This window comes from Numida meleagris, chromosome 1 (assembly GCF_002078875.1).
Source record: "Numida meleagris isolate 19003 breed g44 Domestic line chromosome 1, NumMel1.0, whole genome shotgun sequence".
Taxonomy (NCBI): Eukaryota; Metazoa; Chordata; class Aves; order Galliformes; family Numididae; genus Numida; species Numida meleagris.
Window position 1 is genome coordinate 38,638,468 of NC_034409.1, and position 16,585 is coordinate 38,655,052.

A 16,585-nucleotide genomic window follows, 5' to 3' on the forward strand; every position below is an offset into this window, starting at 1 on the left:
CAATATAATTACAATTTAAGCTGATAAATCCAATACAGAGAGAGAGAATGTCCCAAGATCAAGGTAGGCCTTACTCTACTACCGACGATAAGACGTGTGGAGAGTGAGGTGCTGCCAAGATGAGAGATAGCGGAAAAAGGGACGAGGTCTCGTGATCTGCAAATTTTTATACTGCGAGGTTTTATCTTTTCCCTCCGGCTGGAAAATGGTAACAGAGGAGCAAAGTGCCGTGGGACTGTAGTAGTCCTTCTCTTCTGAGAACCAGGTACATCCACATGATGTTACGATGTGGAATACCAATAACCGAAAATCACAAAACCATGACACAGGCTCTGTGAACTTGGGAAATCCCTGTGGGTTGTACAAACATTCAAGTGTAGTCTTTACAAGCGTTTCTACATTGCTTTTATTGCCACTAAGAATAGGACAAACATTTAATATTGGAGTTAGATGCTCTTTGTTTGTTATCTAAGAAGGAAAAATGGGAAATGTCTGAAATATGTTAGTGCTTGTAATTGGTCTGATGATCTCATTATCTGCTACAGTGATTTTTGGAAGATACTTTCAAATTAATTGGTCCAATTATTGAGGCCTTCAAAAGATGGAAAGGAAGGAAAATAGGCATGTGGGAAAGAAATATAGCAGAGTCCGTGGGAAGAGTTTTATTTTACTCAAAACATCTTACTGATCTATATTTCACCTTGTTCTGCTCTATAGTTTCCTGTGGAGACAAGTCTTCCATGAAGTCTGGAATTGGTTCATGTAACTTCTAGCAGTGATAAGTTACTGCTGCAAGAGATCTGTATTCATGTAGAAACAGAAAGTAAAGTTTCTGCTTAATTTCTGTTTTGTTGAAGATAGTGTGTCATAATCATTATGGTGTTTTTCTGATTCATTTTTTTCCAAGATAACAGCTTTGAAAATTATATTTTCTTCTTCCAGGTATGGAATATATGAACGATGTAGAGAGTTGGTGGAAGCAGGTTATGATGTACGACAACCAGACAAAGAAAACGTAACACTTCTCCACTGGGCTGCAATCAACAACAGGATAGATCTGGTGAAGTATGTACTATACATAAAGATTTATATAAACTAATTACATTCTTTAAAATGTTGATTTTTTTTTTTAAAGGCCATTAGGTGCAGTGGCTTCTTCCATTAAATATGTTGTCTAGTGAGCTTGATATCACATAGGCGAAGTTTAGCTCTAAGTGATCTGCTCTTGCAGTAGAAGACCTCAGTGCCTGTCTTAGCAGCTTCTGACTATTTTAGGTCATCCTGGTGAAGGAGTTTAGCACTTTGTCTGTGGAGAATATGAACTTAGAATTAGACTTCTCTTGTTTCTTGACATTATTCTGTTGTGAAACTTGGGATTCAGCCTAGATAGCAGTGAAGCCTAGGGATGGTTCATAATGAAAACTACAGAACCCTTTTAATTCTACGGGATCAGTAAAAACTGTCCCGTAAATGTGAGACATCTATAATGTACCTCTGTTTAAATCACTGCACTGATCTGTTTTTGTTTTTGTTTTTGACTCAATTTTATGAAAAGGCAAAATTAGCTTTGGACCTCTACAGTTACCTAGTGACTGCATTTCACCATCTGCTGTGTTTAATATTCTCCAGACGAGGGTCTCTCTACTGCTTTTCCTGTTTCTACCAATAGCGACTGCATGCACTTGAATTCCACAACTACTGAATCCAAGTATGGGCAGTTTTCAAATGCTTGGCGAAGACATAGTGATTCTAATGTGGAAATCAGTGGAAGTATTTTCTTCCTAAGCCAACCTATTATAAGATCTGCTTGCTTTGAATGTAACTAGTTTGCTTAAATAAGACTTGTGGATCTGGCATGGATTTCTGGATGACTCATGGAGAGTCGAATCATTTAGTTTCTCCTTTCAATGACATTCTCACCAAGCGCAACATTGAGAGAGATTTACCTAGGCAAGATCAACTTCTTGGATTAGCTTTGCAAAAAAACCTCACTATCCACGTATACTGAAGTAGAGTGATAAATCTCAACTTAGTCTAGAATACCCTTAAATAAACATAAGTTATTTCTGTGCACCATCTGGCAGGAGATAGTCGCCTTGTCTTTTCCCAGTTGTCAAATTGTAAGTTTGTCATTCTAAATAAAATGTACTAGCCAGCAAGCAATGCTGCTGCTCAGTAAAATCTGAACATATTCTGCATTTCTGCAGGGACTAGCGTTTGAATGAAGACAATCTGTTTAATGTTCACCTCCCCATGAGTGGCTGTCACATCAATGAGATGGATCCAGGCTTTGCCTGTGAATTTCTATGTTATCTTCTTCTCTAGACAAGATTGTCTTGGAAACTCCTTCCCCAAATGGACTAAATCTGCTTCTTGGTGTCTTCTTGAAATTTGTATTTTGGTGTCTGAATCTTGCTTCACAACAATGAAATGAAATACCTTTAGCTTATATAAGCTTTGTTTATTCACTTACGCAGGACCAGGACTTTCAAAAAGTCTTGCTTGTTCTCTATGAAACGTCCAAAAGCTTCAGCAGGGAAATACTGCAGTTTTGTTCCTTTAGTGTCAGAAAGCAGTGAAGTGAACTATACTGTGCTGATCAGCGTTAGGTATCCAGTTTGTCTGACACTGGCAAGTCTTTGTATCTGACAACTTTAAACCTACTGTGTAAAGAACTATGTTTTTTAGCATGGCTATTGTTAGCTAATGTGTTCTTCAGTTGCTGTTTCTGTAGGTAACTTGTGGATTCTCTTTGGAGTTCCAATCTGTGAACTGATAAGCACTTGAGGAAGAGAAGGTAGTTGCTTTGAGTAACGTTTTTCAGATTATGTTTGTCGTCCTTCTTCTTGCCATCTGCCTTGAAACACGTAGAGGAAATTGAGGTGCGAGAAGCTCTGTGCTGAGGATTTTGAAGGACAGTTTGTGTGGGTAGAAGAGTAGGATTCACATAGACCTTGGAGGTATTATGCAAGCAAAAAGTCTGCAGACACAGGTACTTGAAATGTGCAAGCACTTAGAAATCTGTAGCTAGGTGGCACTTTTCAAAAATCTATTATCTGTAACTCTTTGCCACTAGCATTTACGGTACTGAATGAAGAACCAATGTTTTCAGCCTTATGGGAGAATTGTTCTTTTTTTTTAAAAAACATGAGTTTTTGCAATATGTGCATTTTCTTTCACAAAAGAAAAATAATACTGCCAGATTTGTGTGCCAAATAAAACAGCAAGGAAAGCAGTTTGCAGAAATGTTACAAATGACTGTGAATATGATCTGCTGCAGTTAAATAATGGGTTACTTACTGTGTTTTTATAGGTAGCTTGTCTGTTTGAAAATGTTCTTGAAGAATAAATAATTTTTAGGCCATCATTGAAAGTATTTTTAAAGTTCTCAAATGTTTCTGTCCTTTATTTAATATCGTACTTCAATAGAGAAGCATGTAAAATCTTAAGACTTGGTTTAAAATGTAACTTAAGCAGAAACTCGTGGAACAGTGACATCAGCAGGGATGTTCCAGTGATGATGATACATGCTGCAAGATGAATTACATATAGTTTTGTCATCTTTGCCAAATTTCTCGAAGTATGCTAGTCTTATAGCAACATTTCCTTTACTATTAGTTCAGAATTATTTTTATTCTAGTGAGCATCCCAGCAAATTTAGAATAATCTGTTTTGGTTTTTTTAAGATAATTCTATGGTAGCATGGTTTTTATTAATATACATAGCAATTACTATGTTTTGCTTTAGAACCAAGCTAGGAAATAGCAGCATGCTTTAAACACAGGAGGAGGTATCCCTCTTTTCCTCAACCAAATCAGAAAGGCAAAAAATTGGTCTCTGAAAAGGAAGTTTATATGAAGGCAAGGAAGACTTCTGATTTGTAATTGCCTGTTTTCCATAATGTCAAACAAAATGCTTACTGTGTGTTCTTTCTTTTGAAACAAGATGAGCATTAACATTTACTGTTTTTTGTTGTATTAGATACTACATATCTAAAGGTGCAATCGTTGATCAGCTTGGAGGGGATTTAAATTCTACCCCACTTCACTGGGCAACAAGGTGAGGAAAAGTCTTGGAATTTTCCTCTGTTTTTCTTAACTTGGTATCTGCTGCTGATTGATTTATACAGTTACTGTATTTTATGGGAATATTTGCGCAGGGATGAACTCAATCTCTGATGACAGGGAACGCGGAATGTGGTATGTTTGAGCTACAAGAGCTTTCAGCATATGGTTTGATTTTTGTCTTATCTCTTTCTGATGCAGAGGAAGATTTGTGATAGGAGAAAGTAAAATGGAGTTAAGAGTCTGTATTCACCTTGGTTTATTCTTACTTTGGAGTTCTTCATTTTATCAGTCTTCTGAAGATCAGTGTTTGTTCATCTGGGGCTTGGGTTGATTTTGAGTGACATAGTCCTTGCAATTTTCTAGTATGTGTGTAGGTATTTTAAGATGCGCTTTAAATCGGTCTTATGGAGTGGAAGTTGGTCTGAGGATGATGTCTGGCTGGAAGAATTGAAGTCAGCCTTCAATGGTGGCTGCTTCTTCAGACAACTAATAGCAAACAGACAAGAAAGTAACATTATTAATATTTTTAACTGCAGACTGCAAAAGAATACTTAGAATATCAGTTTGTATCAAAGTAATTTCTTTACTAAAGATGAGAACTTTCTTGTTAGACCCCTTTAAAAATCTTAGCTTGTGTATTTCTTGCTGGTACAGATCACATTCTACTTTCTGTATGTTAATAGCACAAATGTTTGATTACACTTCCTGGTGTTCATAACTGTAATCTGTTGTTCTGTGAAGCATTATGCAAAGCGGCTTCTGACACACGTGAATTGTTTTTTAGCTCATGTCAGTAAGTGTGCTGATAGTTGTACACCTCACCTGCTGGAAGGATATGCCTATATTCATTATGCCAAATAGCTGAGATTCAAATTTATGGAGAAAAAGTAGGCCTTCCATTTTTTTTCTTCCAGTTTTTATTCCTGTGCTGTTTTTAATAGTAGAAAAACAATATATACTGCAAAAAAAAGAATACATGATCAGTTTGACATTTTTTAAAACAGCAGGTTTCATATGTGGATGGGAAGAAGTCACAATAGGATAAATTTCTGAGCTAATAACTTTGTCGTTGCCAACTGGCCTTTTACTTGAATGAATTTATATACTTGGCTGCAGAACAAGATCGCGATGATCACTTTTGTCGAAGTATATATTAAAGGTGATATTTGTTGTTTTAAAATATTTTAAAATTGCATAGCTTATCTGTGTATAGTGATTCAGTTGTTTGTTTTCTGTGTTCCGTTGCATTTAGACAGGGTCACTTATCCATGGTTGTACAGCTGATGAAATATGGGGCAGATCCGTCGCTAATAGATGGAGAAGGATGTAGCTGTATTCATTTGGCTGCCCAGTTTGGACATACTTCAATTGTTGCTTACCTGATAGCAAAGGGACAGGTAAATTTTAAATAGTATTGTTTTAAAGAAGTTTCTATTCAAAACTGGAATAATTAAGCAATTGAAAATTCTGTCAGTCAGAAAGCACAAAACGTTCACCTGACTGAAGATGAATCAGTGTATTCTACTGTAGACTGCTGTATTCTAATTGACGCACGTATCTCTCTGTTAACTTAATTTCCTGGAATGCTGGTACTTCGGCTTAAATTCACATCTTAGTGTAATATATGCAAACTCTAGGATATATTCTTTTACCATTCTTTATTTCCAATTAAGCTAGTATTTAAATATTAACAAGGACTATTTTAGCAAATATTTTTGAAGTCTTCGTAGAAACATCAAGTTAAGCACTGGTAAAGAATCTAATAACTAAGAGCTGACATAGATGATTTCTCTTTCTACATCTGAGTTAACAACTTTCATTTATTGCTGTTTTAAATTGCATACATATTTAGATTTTAAAAAAAACAAACCTTCATGCCTCCTGTATTATTGCTAGATAAATAAAACGTGTATGTACAGCACATGTACTTCCTACTCTTCTCATTGTCTTCATCTTTCATTCTCTACACCCAAAACGTTCACTTCTTTGCTATTTGCTCTGCAATACTGTTCATAGATTTACTCAACCACAGGTATGTGCCTGATGCACAAATTTTATTTACTTTGTAAGCCATATAGAGAAGTCAAAACCCTCCTCCCTTTTTACAGTCTTGCTAATACTGTTCCAATTCTGTATTCTGCTGCTTCTTTCAAATATCAGGTGAGGTACAATCCAATGAATCTGATAGAATATAACTATGAAATTAGTTGGTTTCGGTCAGTTTTCAGCTGTGAAGTGCTACTGTATTGTAAAACAAATACTAGATTTGCTACAGAAAGCGATCTGTGTGTATACAATTTAAAAAAAAATGGATTTTGCAATAACCATTTTTTTAATCTTAACATTGTTTGGCAAAACAGTATTTAGGGTATGATTGAGAGTAAGGTGGACACAAGAGAAGGCCGATCTTACACAATCACTATTTTGCAAGCACAATAATGCTCTTGTCTTATCTTTGCAAGATAATAAATGCTCTCTGGTCAGGAACAAGTTTTATATTTTATTCACAAATTATCTAAAATGAAAAACCCTTGCTCTTACACCAGAAAAATCTTGCAAATGTTCTGTATTTGCAAACTTGCTTAAAGCATCGCATTAATGAAGTATAAACGTCCTTTAAAATGTCGTGTCATTATTACAAAATCTCACTGTGAATGTTTGCTTGCCCTGATGTTGCCCTGACTTGGCCTATTTATTTATTTGAGCATATAATGCTTCACTCTGAGAGAAGCTGCGTGTTGTGTACATACATGGATGTAAAAAACTTAGTTTAAAATTTAAAGCCTATTATCTTGGTAACAGGTCACTTGACAATAGCTCTTACTTTTGAAGAGTAAGTCTTAATAAATCCCCACAGTGTAATCAAGTATGATTTCAGTATCCTTTCCATGCTTTTCCAAGTTTGACTTAACACTTATTTCAAGCACTTCAGAAAAGCTGAATTAAAGTTATATATTGATTTCTATATATAAAATATAAATAATATAACTTTGTAATAACAGTCCCTAAACTCATGGTTTTCTAGCTACACTGCATGCAACTACAGAAACTACGTAGCTTCTGTAGAAGCTATGGGTAATACATGATTCTATTTGTTATTCTTCTTTAAAAGTGCATACGAGTTTGTTAAACGATTCCATGACTCTATGATTGAGTTGGAAAGGACCTTTAAAAGTCCTCTAGTCCAACTCCCCTGCAATGAACAGGGACACCTACAAGGTAGATCAGGTTGCTCAGTGCCCGGTCCAGCCTGACCTTGAATGTCTCCAGGGGTGGGGCTTCAACCACCTCTCTGGGCAACGTGTTCCAGTGCTTCACCACCCTTACTGTAAAAAATAATAATAACAATAATAGTAGAAAAATTAAAAAAAAAAAAAAATCCTTATATCCAGTCTAAATCTCCCCTCATTTAGTTTGAAACAATATCCTCTTGTCCCATTACACCAGATCCTGCTTTTTGTTGACATGAATCTTTACTTGCTTTATAATATAATGATTTGGATTTGGAAACTTTAACTACTTTTACTAATGTAGACTTAGCCTATTAATCTTGTAAGCTTTTTTCCTTTTTTCTTTACAGAGATGAGGCTCTCTTACATTCTGAGAATAGGCTTGTCTTTGTTCTGAACCTAATTGTAGTATCTGGATGATGAAAGGCATATAAATTTAAACAGAATCACAGAATGGCTGAGGTTGGAAGATCCATCTGGTCCAACCCCCCGATCAAATACAGATGCCTAGAACAGGTTGCCAGGCACTTAGTCCATGCAGCTTTTGAATCCTGAAGGGGGATGATTCCACAGCCTCTGGGCAACAACCTGTGCCAGCGCTCCATCACCTGTCAGCACTAAGCATCATTCTTGCAGCAGCACTCAGGCCAGAGGAAGCTGCTAAACCAAGCCTTTACTCCCTAAATCTAAACAAGAGCACATTAGTTACAGTTACTGAGGCCAGTCATGATTTTTCTTAATGATTGTTGAAACAGACTCTGATGGACTAGATTATTCAGAGCAGACCAGAAGAGCAAGCTAGTTTCTGTTTTTTTCCATACCTGGCTTGATAAGTTGCCTGCCAGCCTGCACTCAATTTGTTCCACTAGAATCCTATAAGTCTTTTCTTTCATAACTGGTACATCTTTCCCAAATTAAGAACCATTTTTAGTTGTACATCCACCTTCCTGATAAATTTTCTTTACTATTTGCTTTTATGGATGTGATTTCTTTGAGAGTCTAAGTTTCGTTTTCTCTGGCTGACTGTCCGTGTTAGAGATCTTTTCCTTGTTCAGAATCCTATTCTTCACAAGCATATGATGGGTCTTGTTATAAAGTCTACGATATGTGAAATAACCAGTAATGTTTCTGAAGATGATCAAAGTCCCAGTCTCTTTCTGTGCAATTCAGTGCATTTCTGACTGGAGTCCCTTGATGCTTTTTGTGCTTTTGAGAAGGCTGTATTATAACACGGGACTGGCTTGAGCGCTGCTATTAAAAAGCCCTGGTAAGCCGAAGTGTTGCTGTGATCTATAGTGGCTATTCAGAATTCGAACTCATCAGTTGTGTTACTTTCAGAAAGTGGTGTCAAGCAGCAGAATTAGTTGACACAGCTGCTTTTCATGTAGGAAGCTGTTTCCTCCCCTATATTTTTTTTTATCTCTGGAAGCTTTTTGTGGACTCCTGTATTAATGCTGCAGAGCTAAAATCTGGCTAATCTTTGAAGTAGTTCTCTTTTAGAGTCAGAGTTTTCCTATTTCAGCTACATTTAAAAAAAAAAATACTGATGTTGATCTGTTGTGTTCTCTCATTTGAAATACGTGCACAGGGTATAATTTGTACATTTTTAATCACTGTATCACTGTATTTAGTATTGAAATCTGGCTCTGGTAATGCTCACATTCCTGCCCTGACAGCATGGACAGCTGTTCCTGTTACCAGATTCACCTGTCACCAAGAGTTAATGCTGAGATGCCTGTTGGTTCACACCAGCAAAGAGCAGTCTTCTGCTGCCTTTTACCTTGTTGAAGGCTTACTTTCTTGCCTCAGCTCTCTGATACAGGAGAGCAACAGAACTTACTTTCTGAAATGTACTCTTTTGTTGTGTGAATGTAGTATTGGTCTGGGAGAATGACAAAGGATTTTTTGATGGGAGCTTTGTTAGATAGTATCTTTTCTGTCCACAAGTACATCATATTTATCATGCACGTAGAACTGTGTGCAAGTGAGTCTTAGTTTCTTTGTCACTTGCTACCGTCCCTTTGGAGAGGGATCTGCCTCAGCCCGTGTTGAAGCTTAGTATGAGTAATAGATGTAGCCTGCTCATCTAATAAAATAATTTGGAGCTCATTTTTTTTCTTCTTTAACTGTCACCTAGCATGCAAAACATAGTTTCAATTTGTCACGTGAAATCTCTGAACAAGTCTTTTTTTTACCTCCTTCCAAGCAATCAGGCGTCTTGATCACAAAGCACTGCATTTCTGCATGTAATCTAAAAATTAAAAGAATGATTGTTTATGTCTCATTAGTATCTGCTTTTTTAAAAATACGTAGTTCACACAGTGTGACTTATGAATCAAAGTCGTGCTTTTTAAGGATGAGATTCAGCTGTGGTTCTAATTTCCTTCGCAATCTTGGCAACAGGAGCTTGAAGGGAGTGAATGCCAACAGTTGTGTGGCTGTAGGATGCTCTGAAAGATGTAGTCTGTGTGCATGCCTAGAGGAAACAGGGTTATATGTTGGTCTTAATACACGCAACATGTTTCTCAATATGCTGTGCAGTAAAGTAGTGGTTCTCCTCCCCTTTCATCAGTCACTTTTCATTTCTCATTTTTAATTTTATTTTCTTTGCTTAGCAGTTGAGTAAAAATTTAAAAATGCACAGGTATCTGCACTCTAGAGATCTTTTAAAAGCAGTTATTTAGTTATTTAGTAGAACTAAACTGGATTTTCTGGAAAACTTTTGTCTGTGGCAGGCTAGTAGCACAGTGGGTGGGAGACCCAGTCTGCTGGGTGTTTGGCAGATACCAGACCAGAGAAGAAGTGGCAAGTAGAAAGCTACATCATCTATATTTTGAGTTTCTCTCATGAGTTTCTGTAGTAAGTGGTTTTATTGAAACACTTTCAAACTAATTTTCATAATAGGGGCTGGGGGGAGTAGCACAGGAGATACTGATATAGCTCTACCACCTTTAAGCACAATTGTTCAGGTCTTGAATTAAATTAGTTTAGAGTAATTTTGTGCTGCCAGGTTGTGAAACTTGCTCAAATGTGCTTGAGAGACTAATCTGGCTCTGAATTTATTTAGGAACCACCAACTTCATTGGTAGTAAGATGGAGATCTATAACAGGACAAAATGCTGTAGGTAATAGATGCTTTCCTTTCTGATAGGACTTAAAGGATTGTTTTATTTCAGATGTCCCGTGTAGTGCTATTTTGTCAGCTTGAGCAAATGTACTTATCTCACCAACATTCTTATTTTTTAGGATGTAGATATGATGGATCAAAACGGAATGACACCTCTAATGTGGGCAGCTTACAGAACACACAGGTAATACATATACTCACTGCAATTTTTACTTTATCTTGGTGTTAACTAAGTACATCGCTTGGAATAATGACTGATTTTGTGTTTTGGAGTGTGCTTTGGTTTAACTAGTCAGTGTACTTTTCATAGCTGTCACTTTATCTTCCTTAATTTATGACCTATTCTGGAGTGAAGATACTATCCAGATATACTCATTAATATGATTTTTTTTAACTGAGTAGATATTCCTGTGGAGATTGCTGAAAAAAGTTGGTGTAAAAAGGCAATTCTCCAAAGGGCATGTTGGTTTGAATTAGTTTCCTGTTTGGTAACTAATTTGTCTCTGTTGTTTGTTAAGGGAAGCAAAAGCGAGTTATTGCAAATACCTGCCCCTTGTCACCAACATTTTTAGTTTCACCTTTTGGAATGTGAAGTGGAAGTCTGAAATATTTACAACTTTGGTTATCTATCTGTATAATCATTTGTTTTCTTTTACAAATATATGTTAATACTGTTAGTTTTTGAGAGACATGATAACAGAATTGTGTACCAAATGTGTTGCATGACATCCCAGAACAAAATCCTTTTAAATTCAAGAAAATTGTAGTTGTTCTTTGGTGGGAGTAGGATCGGAGCCATTCATAATCATCACTTTTACATAGTGTACCTGATCAGCATTCTGTATAGAAGTTGAACTCATTAACGAGAAGTTGGAATGTATTGAATTCTTTTGTAGATCTAACAAGACTTTTCTTTTCTAGTGTGGATCCAACCCGATTACTACTTACGTTTAATGTTTCTGTTAATCTTGGAGACAAGTATCACAAAAACACAGCATTGCACTGGGCTGTGCTAGCAGGAAATACTACAGTAATTAGTCTTCTGTTAGAAGCTGGAGCTAATGTTGATGCTCAGAATATAAAGGTAAACAGTCTGTTTTTACTGTAAGTGGTTTGAGGCAGAATTCTGAAGGATAAATTATTCTTATGGGTATGGTGGGATTGTGAAGATGGAGCAAAAATCATGACATCAACTTTTATCCAGGTGTCAGTGGTTATTAACAGTGGTGCATAACTGCTAAATCTGACCCTTCAAAAGTATCTATGTAAATAACTTATGAGTGGATAAGTATAAATGTATTAGGGGTAGGGTTCACATTTAGGTGGCATGCATGATGAGCCATGTATTTGGATGGGAAAAAAAAATCTGACTGAACGTATTCTAGTGAAGTTTTGGGGTGACTGTCTTTTTAAATGAAGTGAGACGTGAGAAAGTTCCACTCCAGTGGCAAGGAAATTTGAAAAAGACCAGTAAGAGTAGAATATGAAAATGGGCTCTTTTTACGTATCAGAAATTCAAGTTGCCTGGTTACTTTGCCAGAACCTCTTAATGAAGATATATTCAGCACTAATGTAGCCCATCCCTAGCATGTGTTAGACCAGCCACAATGCTGTTAGAATTTATGCGGTTGACATGGAGTCTCTGAGAGCTGCTTCTGTGATGAAGGGTGGGCCTACTGTCTCTGCTCTGCAGTGTCTTTGTCCAGTGCCTGTCCATTACTGTTACGTATAGCAAATCAGATGTACTTTATCACCTAAGTTGTTTCTTTTGTGGTGTCAGAGTTCAGTTTTAGAAAAAGAATTTTCCACTACTTCCTTTCTCCAGATATTTGTATTTTTCACATAATATTAAATGTTATGTTATAGATAAACTGCAAAAGTAAAAGGCTACATCTGCATTTATAATATATTAAATATCTAATTAAAGAAACTTGACCTTTCACCATTTTTCCTATCGCTTAAGATGACCAGGCCTTACTTGAGTTGGAACAAGTGATAGAAATGTGCTTAAAACAAACAAAACTATTCATCCATTTTCTTGAACAGCATGTAACAGTGTTTTTAGGGATGCAGTTTAATTTTACTAGAAACTTTCTAGGTTCTACGTGCAGTGTATGTGTATTTATGCAGATATGATAGTCTGTAAGTCAGTTGTGTGCCTAAATTACAATTCTAGTCTCACTTCTTGCAAACTGTTAAGAAGCTCTTCTCTGTGCCACCTAATGGTAAAAATAAATAAGCAGGGTATTTTTGTGGAAAAAAGATCAGTGTGTCATAACTTGCTTCCCTTGACAAACTGATTAGCGCGCCTAGATTAAAGTCCTCACCTTATCTACACTTTTGGACTCTCGTGAAATCTGTAATACAATCTTTGTATTACAATACATACATACAATACGTACATACAATACGTATGTTTGGCCAACTGAAATGATACCAGCTAGCCTGAAGCAGTTACATTATTGACAGACAGCAGCAGTCAGTAGGAAAATAGGCTTATGAACCTGCTGGATCATATCTTTCCAGTCATGCCAGAAGACACGTGCCTTGTTTCATTATCTGCAGTAGAGTCGAGGTTACTTGTATGCCTTCTTGTTGGTTTCTAGGATCTTCAGATGTCAAAATCCTTCTAGCAGGCCTAGTTTTACCATCCTATCAGTATTTATAATGGGTGTTGATTTGGGTGGTGTATTACATGTTCAGCACAAGCTCATAGTAAACATGACATTTGGGTTGATTTCTTCAGATATATAGAAGGTCGTTTTTGTGGTTCTCATTTGACTGTTCAGCAAAAAAAGCTTTCAACCAAAAAGCTGTTTTTTAACTGGCTCATATTTCTTTAAAATAAAAAGAAATAATGAGAGGCTTCTTTCTAATGCAGTCATTTCCAGATTTCTGTAGCAGTATTTATTCAAGTCTTCTTCAGATAGGCCATGGAATTGACCAAAACCAGTGAAGACCTCAGAAATTAAAGAAATAAACTGGTTGATACGTCTTCCTCTTCTTTCAGATCATGAAGTGGATGAAATATTAGTTGTTAATTTTGACCTTTTTGTTATCAGCTCTAGGCAGCTTATGTTAGAAAACTGCATGTTGCTGGCTTTCTAGGTTTGGAACAGGTTGGAACCAGTCATCTCAGTAAGGTGCTACTTTTATGCAGCATGATAGTTTGAATGGTATACTGGAGGAGACCTAAGAGAAAAACATAAACAATCGCACTCTTATTCCAGAATAAAACTTGATAATTTGGAGAATAAAAGAAAATAAAAAAAGGAGAGAGAGAATGTTCATCCTGGAAGTAAAATGATATAAAGCAGCAATGTGGATTATTAACATATGAATGTGTATATATCATAGGTACAGTTGTTTCAAGTTGATCAAAGTGGATTTGTCCTGTTCTTGTTATTTATCCTATTTGCATTATGCTGTACAAGAAAATAACAATTTTCTTTTGGTAGTAAGAAAGTTTGTTGTTTTTTTTTTTTCTTTTGAGACCCAGATTACAATTGGAATTTGAAGTGTAAGTTGCTTTTTGGTAGTCAAGGGAGAGCTGTGGGTTTTTTTTTAAGTATCTTGCCATACCAATAGACAGATTCGGCAGATGAGGACAGGATTTCACAAGAACTCAGCCTATCATTGGAATTAAATAATAAAATCTGTTAATAAATCACTGAGTAGATTTTAGGTGTAGATTGTTAATTATGCAGTGTATCTGTAGGTTTGTCTGTGGAAGTCTACATGTAAAGTTCCCTGTAGTAATGATGCCTCAGATTATTCTTTCAGTCTATTCACTTAAAATACATGCTGTTGAAACCTAATTGCTTTCTGGCAGGCCAAGTTGTTGTTGATCCTGGACCAAGATCCCTGACTTTTTTTTGCTTTTTAAGCAAGTCAGCCATCCATCCCTGTGAATACAAGGAAAATATTAAAATACCCAGATGATTAGACTCATAGTCAAAGATTTCTTTAAAGCTCCCTCAATCTTTTTATCTAGGCAGTTCCTAGGTGTCTCATGGCCCTCTAGTGGAAGGGATGCTCAGCTGGACCCCAAGACAACTTCAGGATTTACTTGGGAGATGAACTCCCAGAGAGAATTGCTTGTCCACAGGTAATCTTTATGGTCTGAAAATATAAAGTGATATTAAGAAAACAAACAAAAACCCACAATGTCTGGAGTTTTCCAGATACTAGCAATTCAAGATGAGATGCCATTAAATTTTGTGATGAAGCAGGTGCCATAGTTTGATTTCAGGCATTTCTGCTGAGAATCAATCATCTGTCAAAAGGATATTCTTTTCTTCCTGATTTTGGTAGTTGAACTTTTTGGACAGGCAGCCTGCAAGATCCTGTTAGTCAGCAAAATGCTTCACCTCATAATCTGTAGCTTATGTTATTTGCCCTGTTAGAGATTTGGAGCAAGATTTCAAAGGCAAAGGTGACAGTTAAGTCTTTCTGTGGCATATAGATAGCTAACTGTCTTTTTTGTTTTTGACACCTCTTCTGTCTATAGTAATGATTGCCCTTTGTGGGTAATTTCAGTTTCTGGTACCTGTCTCACTTTTTTTTTAGGAGGGGGCCAAGCGATGGAGTATTCAGCCATTTTTCAAGCCTCCATGAGTGGTTTGTTTAGGAGGGGATTTAACTCCAGTAGAAGAGAGGAGAAGTCAAATGCAAAACTGAAGCTGGAGGTACCTGCAATTGGTTGTCTCTTGCCTCCTCTATAATTTTAGACCCAGTCAGTAGCTTTCATGTAGCTCTCTTCCTGAAAGTTTAAAAAGCAATGATATCAAATCAGTCCATTAGTAACCTTTGGCCCCTGTATATCTCTCTCTCTTTTTGCTTTGTCTGTCAGTTCTCGTAATGTAGGGAATGTGAAAGCATGCACCATTGCTGGCTTTGCACCCAAAGTATATGAAGCACAAGCCAAGCTCAGAGTTTTGGAATAAGTTGTACATGAGCAATCAGTTAATTCTTTCCCATTTTCTTCCTTGATCTTCATTAACTAGACAAACTTAGAACATTAAACTTCTGAAAAAAAAAAGTCCTTATTTTAAAAAATTCTGTGGTATTAGTAACTTCACTCTGCCAAGAAAGCAGAGGATTAACTCAAGTCAGGCTTTAGACTGGGACAGTTTCCATGATCCAGTGGGTCACGAGTTCTATTTTTCTATCTGGATTTCTGCTGCCTGTCAATAGCTAAGGGGGAAGCACAGTCTTTCTTTTACAGACTAGCAGACTGTGTATAGAGGAAGGAAACAGATATGTTATGCCAAAGGCAACAATTCCTACTGTGTCAAGACATATGTATTGTCAGGATCACACACAATACTCTGTTTGACCACTTGTATAGTTTTGAGTGTGAAAAAGATCAAAAGGAATGATGAATGAATGATGATTGGTGTCAAGTAAGCTGTAAAGTAAAAAATAAAAAAAAAAATTTAATGCCAGAATTCTGTTTCAAAAGTGCTCTGAATGTATTTTATTTTTAAATCAGATTTTTTCCCCATTTTTATGCTCTTGGCAGGGAGAATCACCACTTGATCTAGCAAAACAGAGGAAAAACGTTTGGATGATCAATCACCTACAGGAAGCAAGACAGGCTAAGGGATATGACAGTCCATCCTTTCTGAGAAAACTAAAAGCTGATAAGGTGAGAAGTAGTATAGTGCTTACATAAGTCAGTGTTACTGCTGACTTTGGTAGGAGGGTGGAGTCATGTTTGTTTAGGGTAAGCAATTCAGTAATGTATATTCCCCACGGTTTAGTTTTAGGAAATATCGTATTTTTATACTAAAAATAATTACAAAAGAAAAAAAACACCAAAGCAAACAACAACAAAAAAACCTGCAACCAACCATAAGCCTCCACTGTAACCTTTAGCTTTTGTGCTGCTTAAAGATTAAGAAAGTACCAAGCAGTTGTACTGTTGGGGGCATATCCAAGAGTATTACAAAGCTGATCCTCAAGTATCTAAGGGAAAAAAGAGTTTTAGATACCCAGAACTCTGATCTCCTCACTGTTATGTAGTGTTTTGTGTGCAGTGACTAAAGTAGTTGGTGTTGGCAGTCTTTCAATGTTGTAAGAATCTCTAACGTGGAGGCCTTTTTCTGCTCGGGTTAGTATCTAATATTGTGGAGAGGAGGAGACAAGAAATGAGGGTA

General features: G+C 36.5%; 1 protein-coding gene across 1 annotated transcript in view; it reads left to right on the forward strand.

The window, feature by feature from the left end:
• Positions 1 to 16,585, forward strand: part of ZDHHC17 (zinc finger DHHC-type containing 17) — a 66,896-nt gene that overhangs the window by 24,668 nt on the left and 25,643 nt on the right. The window contains exons 3-8 of the mRNA XM_021385224.1: positions 943 to 1,065; positions 3,982 to 4,059; positions 5,320 to 5,464; positions 10,544 to 10,608; positions 11,346 to 11,508; positions 15,949 to 16,074. Coding sequence (XP_021240899.1) covers positions 943 to 1,065; positions 3,982 to 4,059; positions 5,320 to 5,464; positions 10,544 to 10,608; positions 11,346 to 11,508; positions 15,949 to 16,074 — 700 coding nt within the window. The remainder of the gene's footprint in view (positions 1 to 942; positions 1,066 to 3,981; positions 4,060 to 5,319; positions 5,465 to 10,543; positions 10,609 to 11,345; positions 11,509 to 15,948; positions 16,075 to 16,585) is intronic.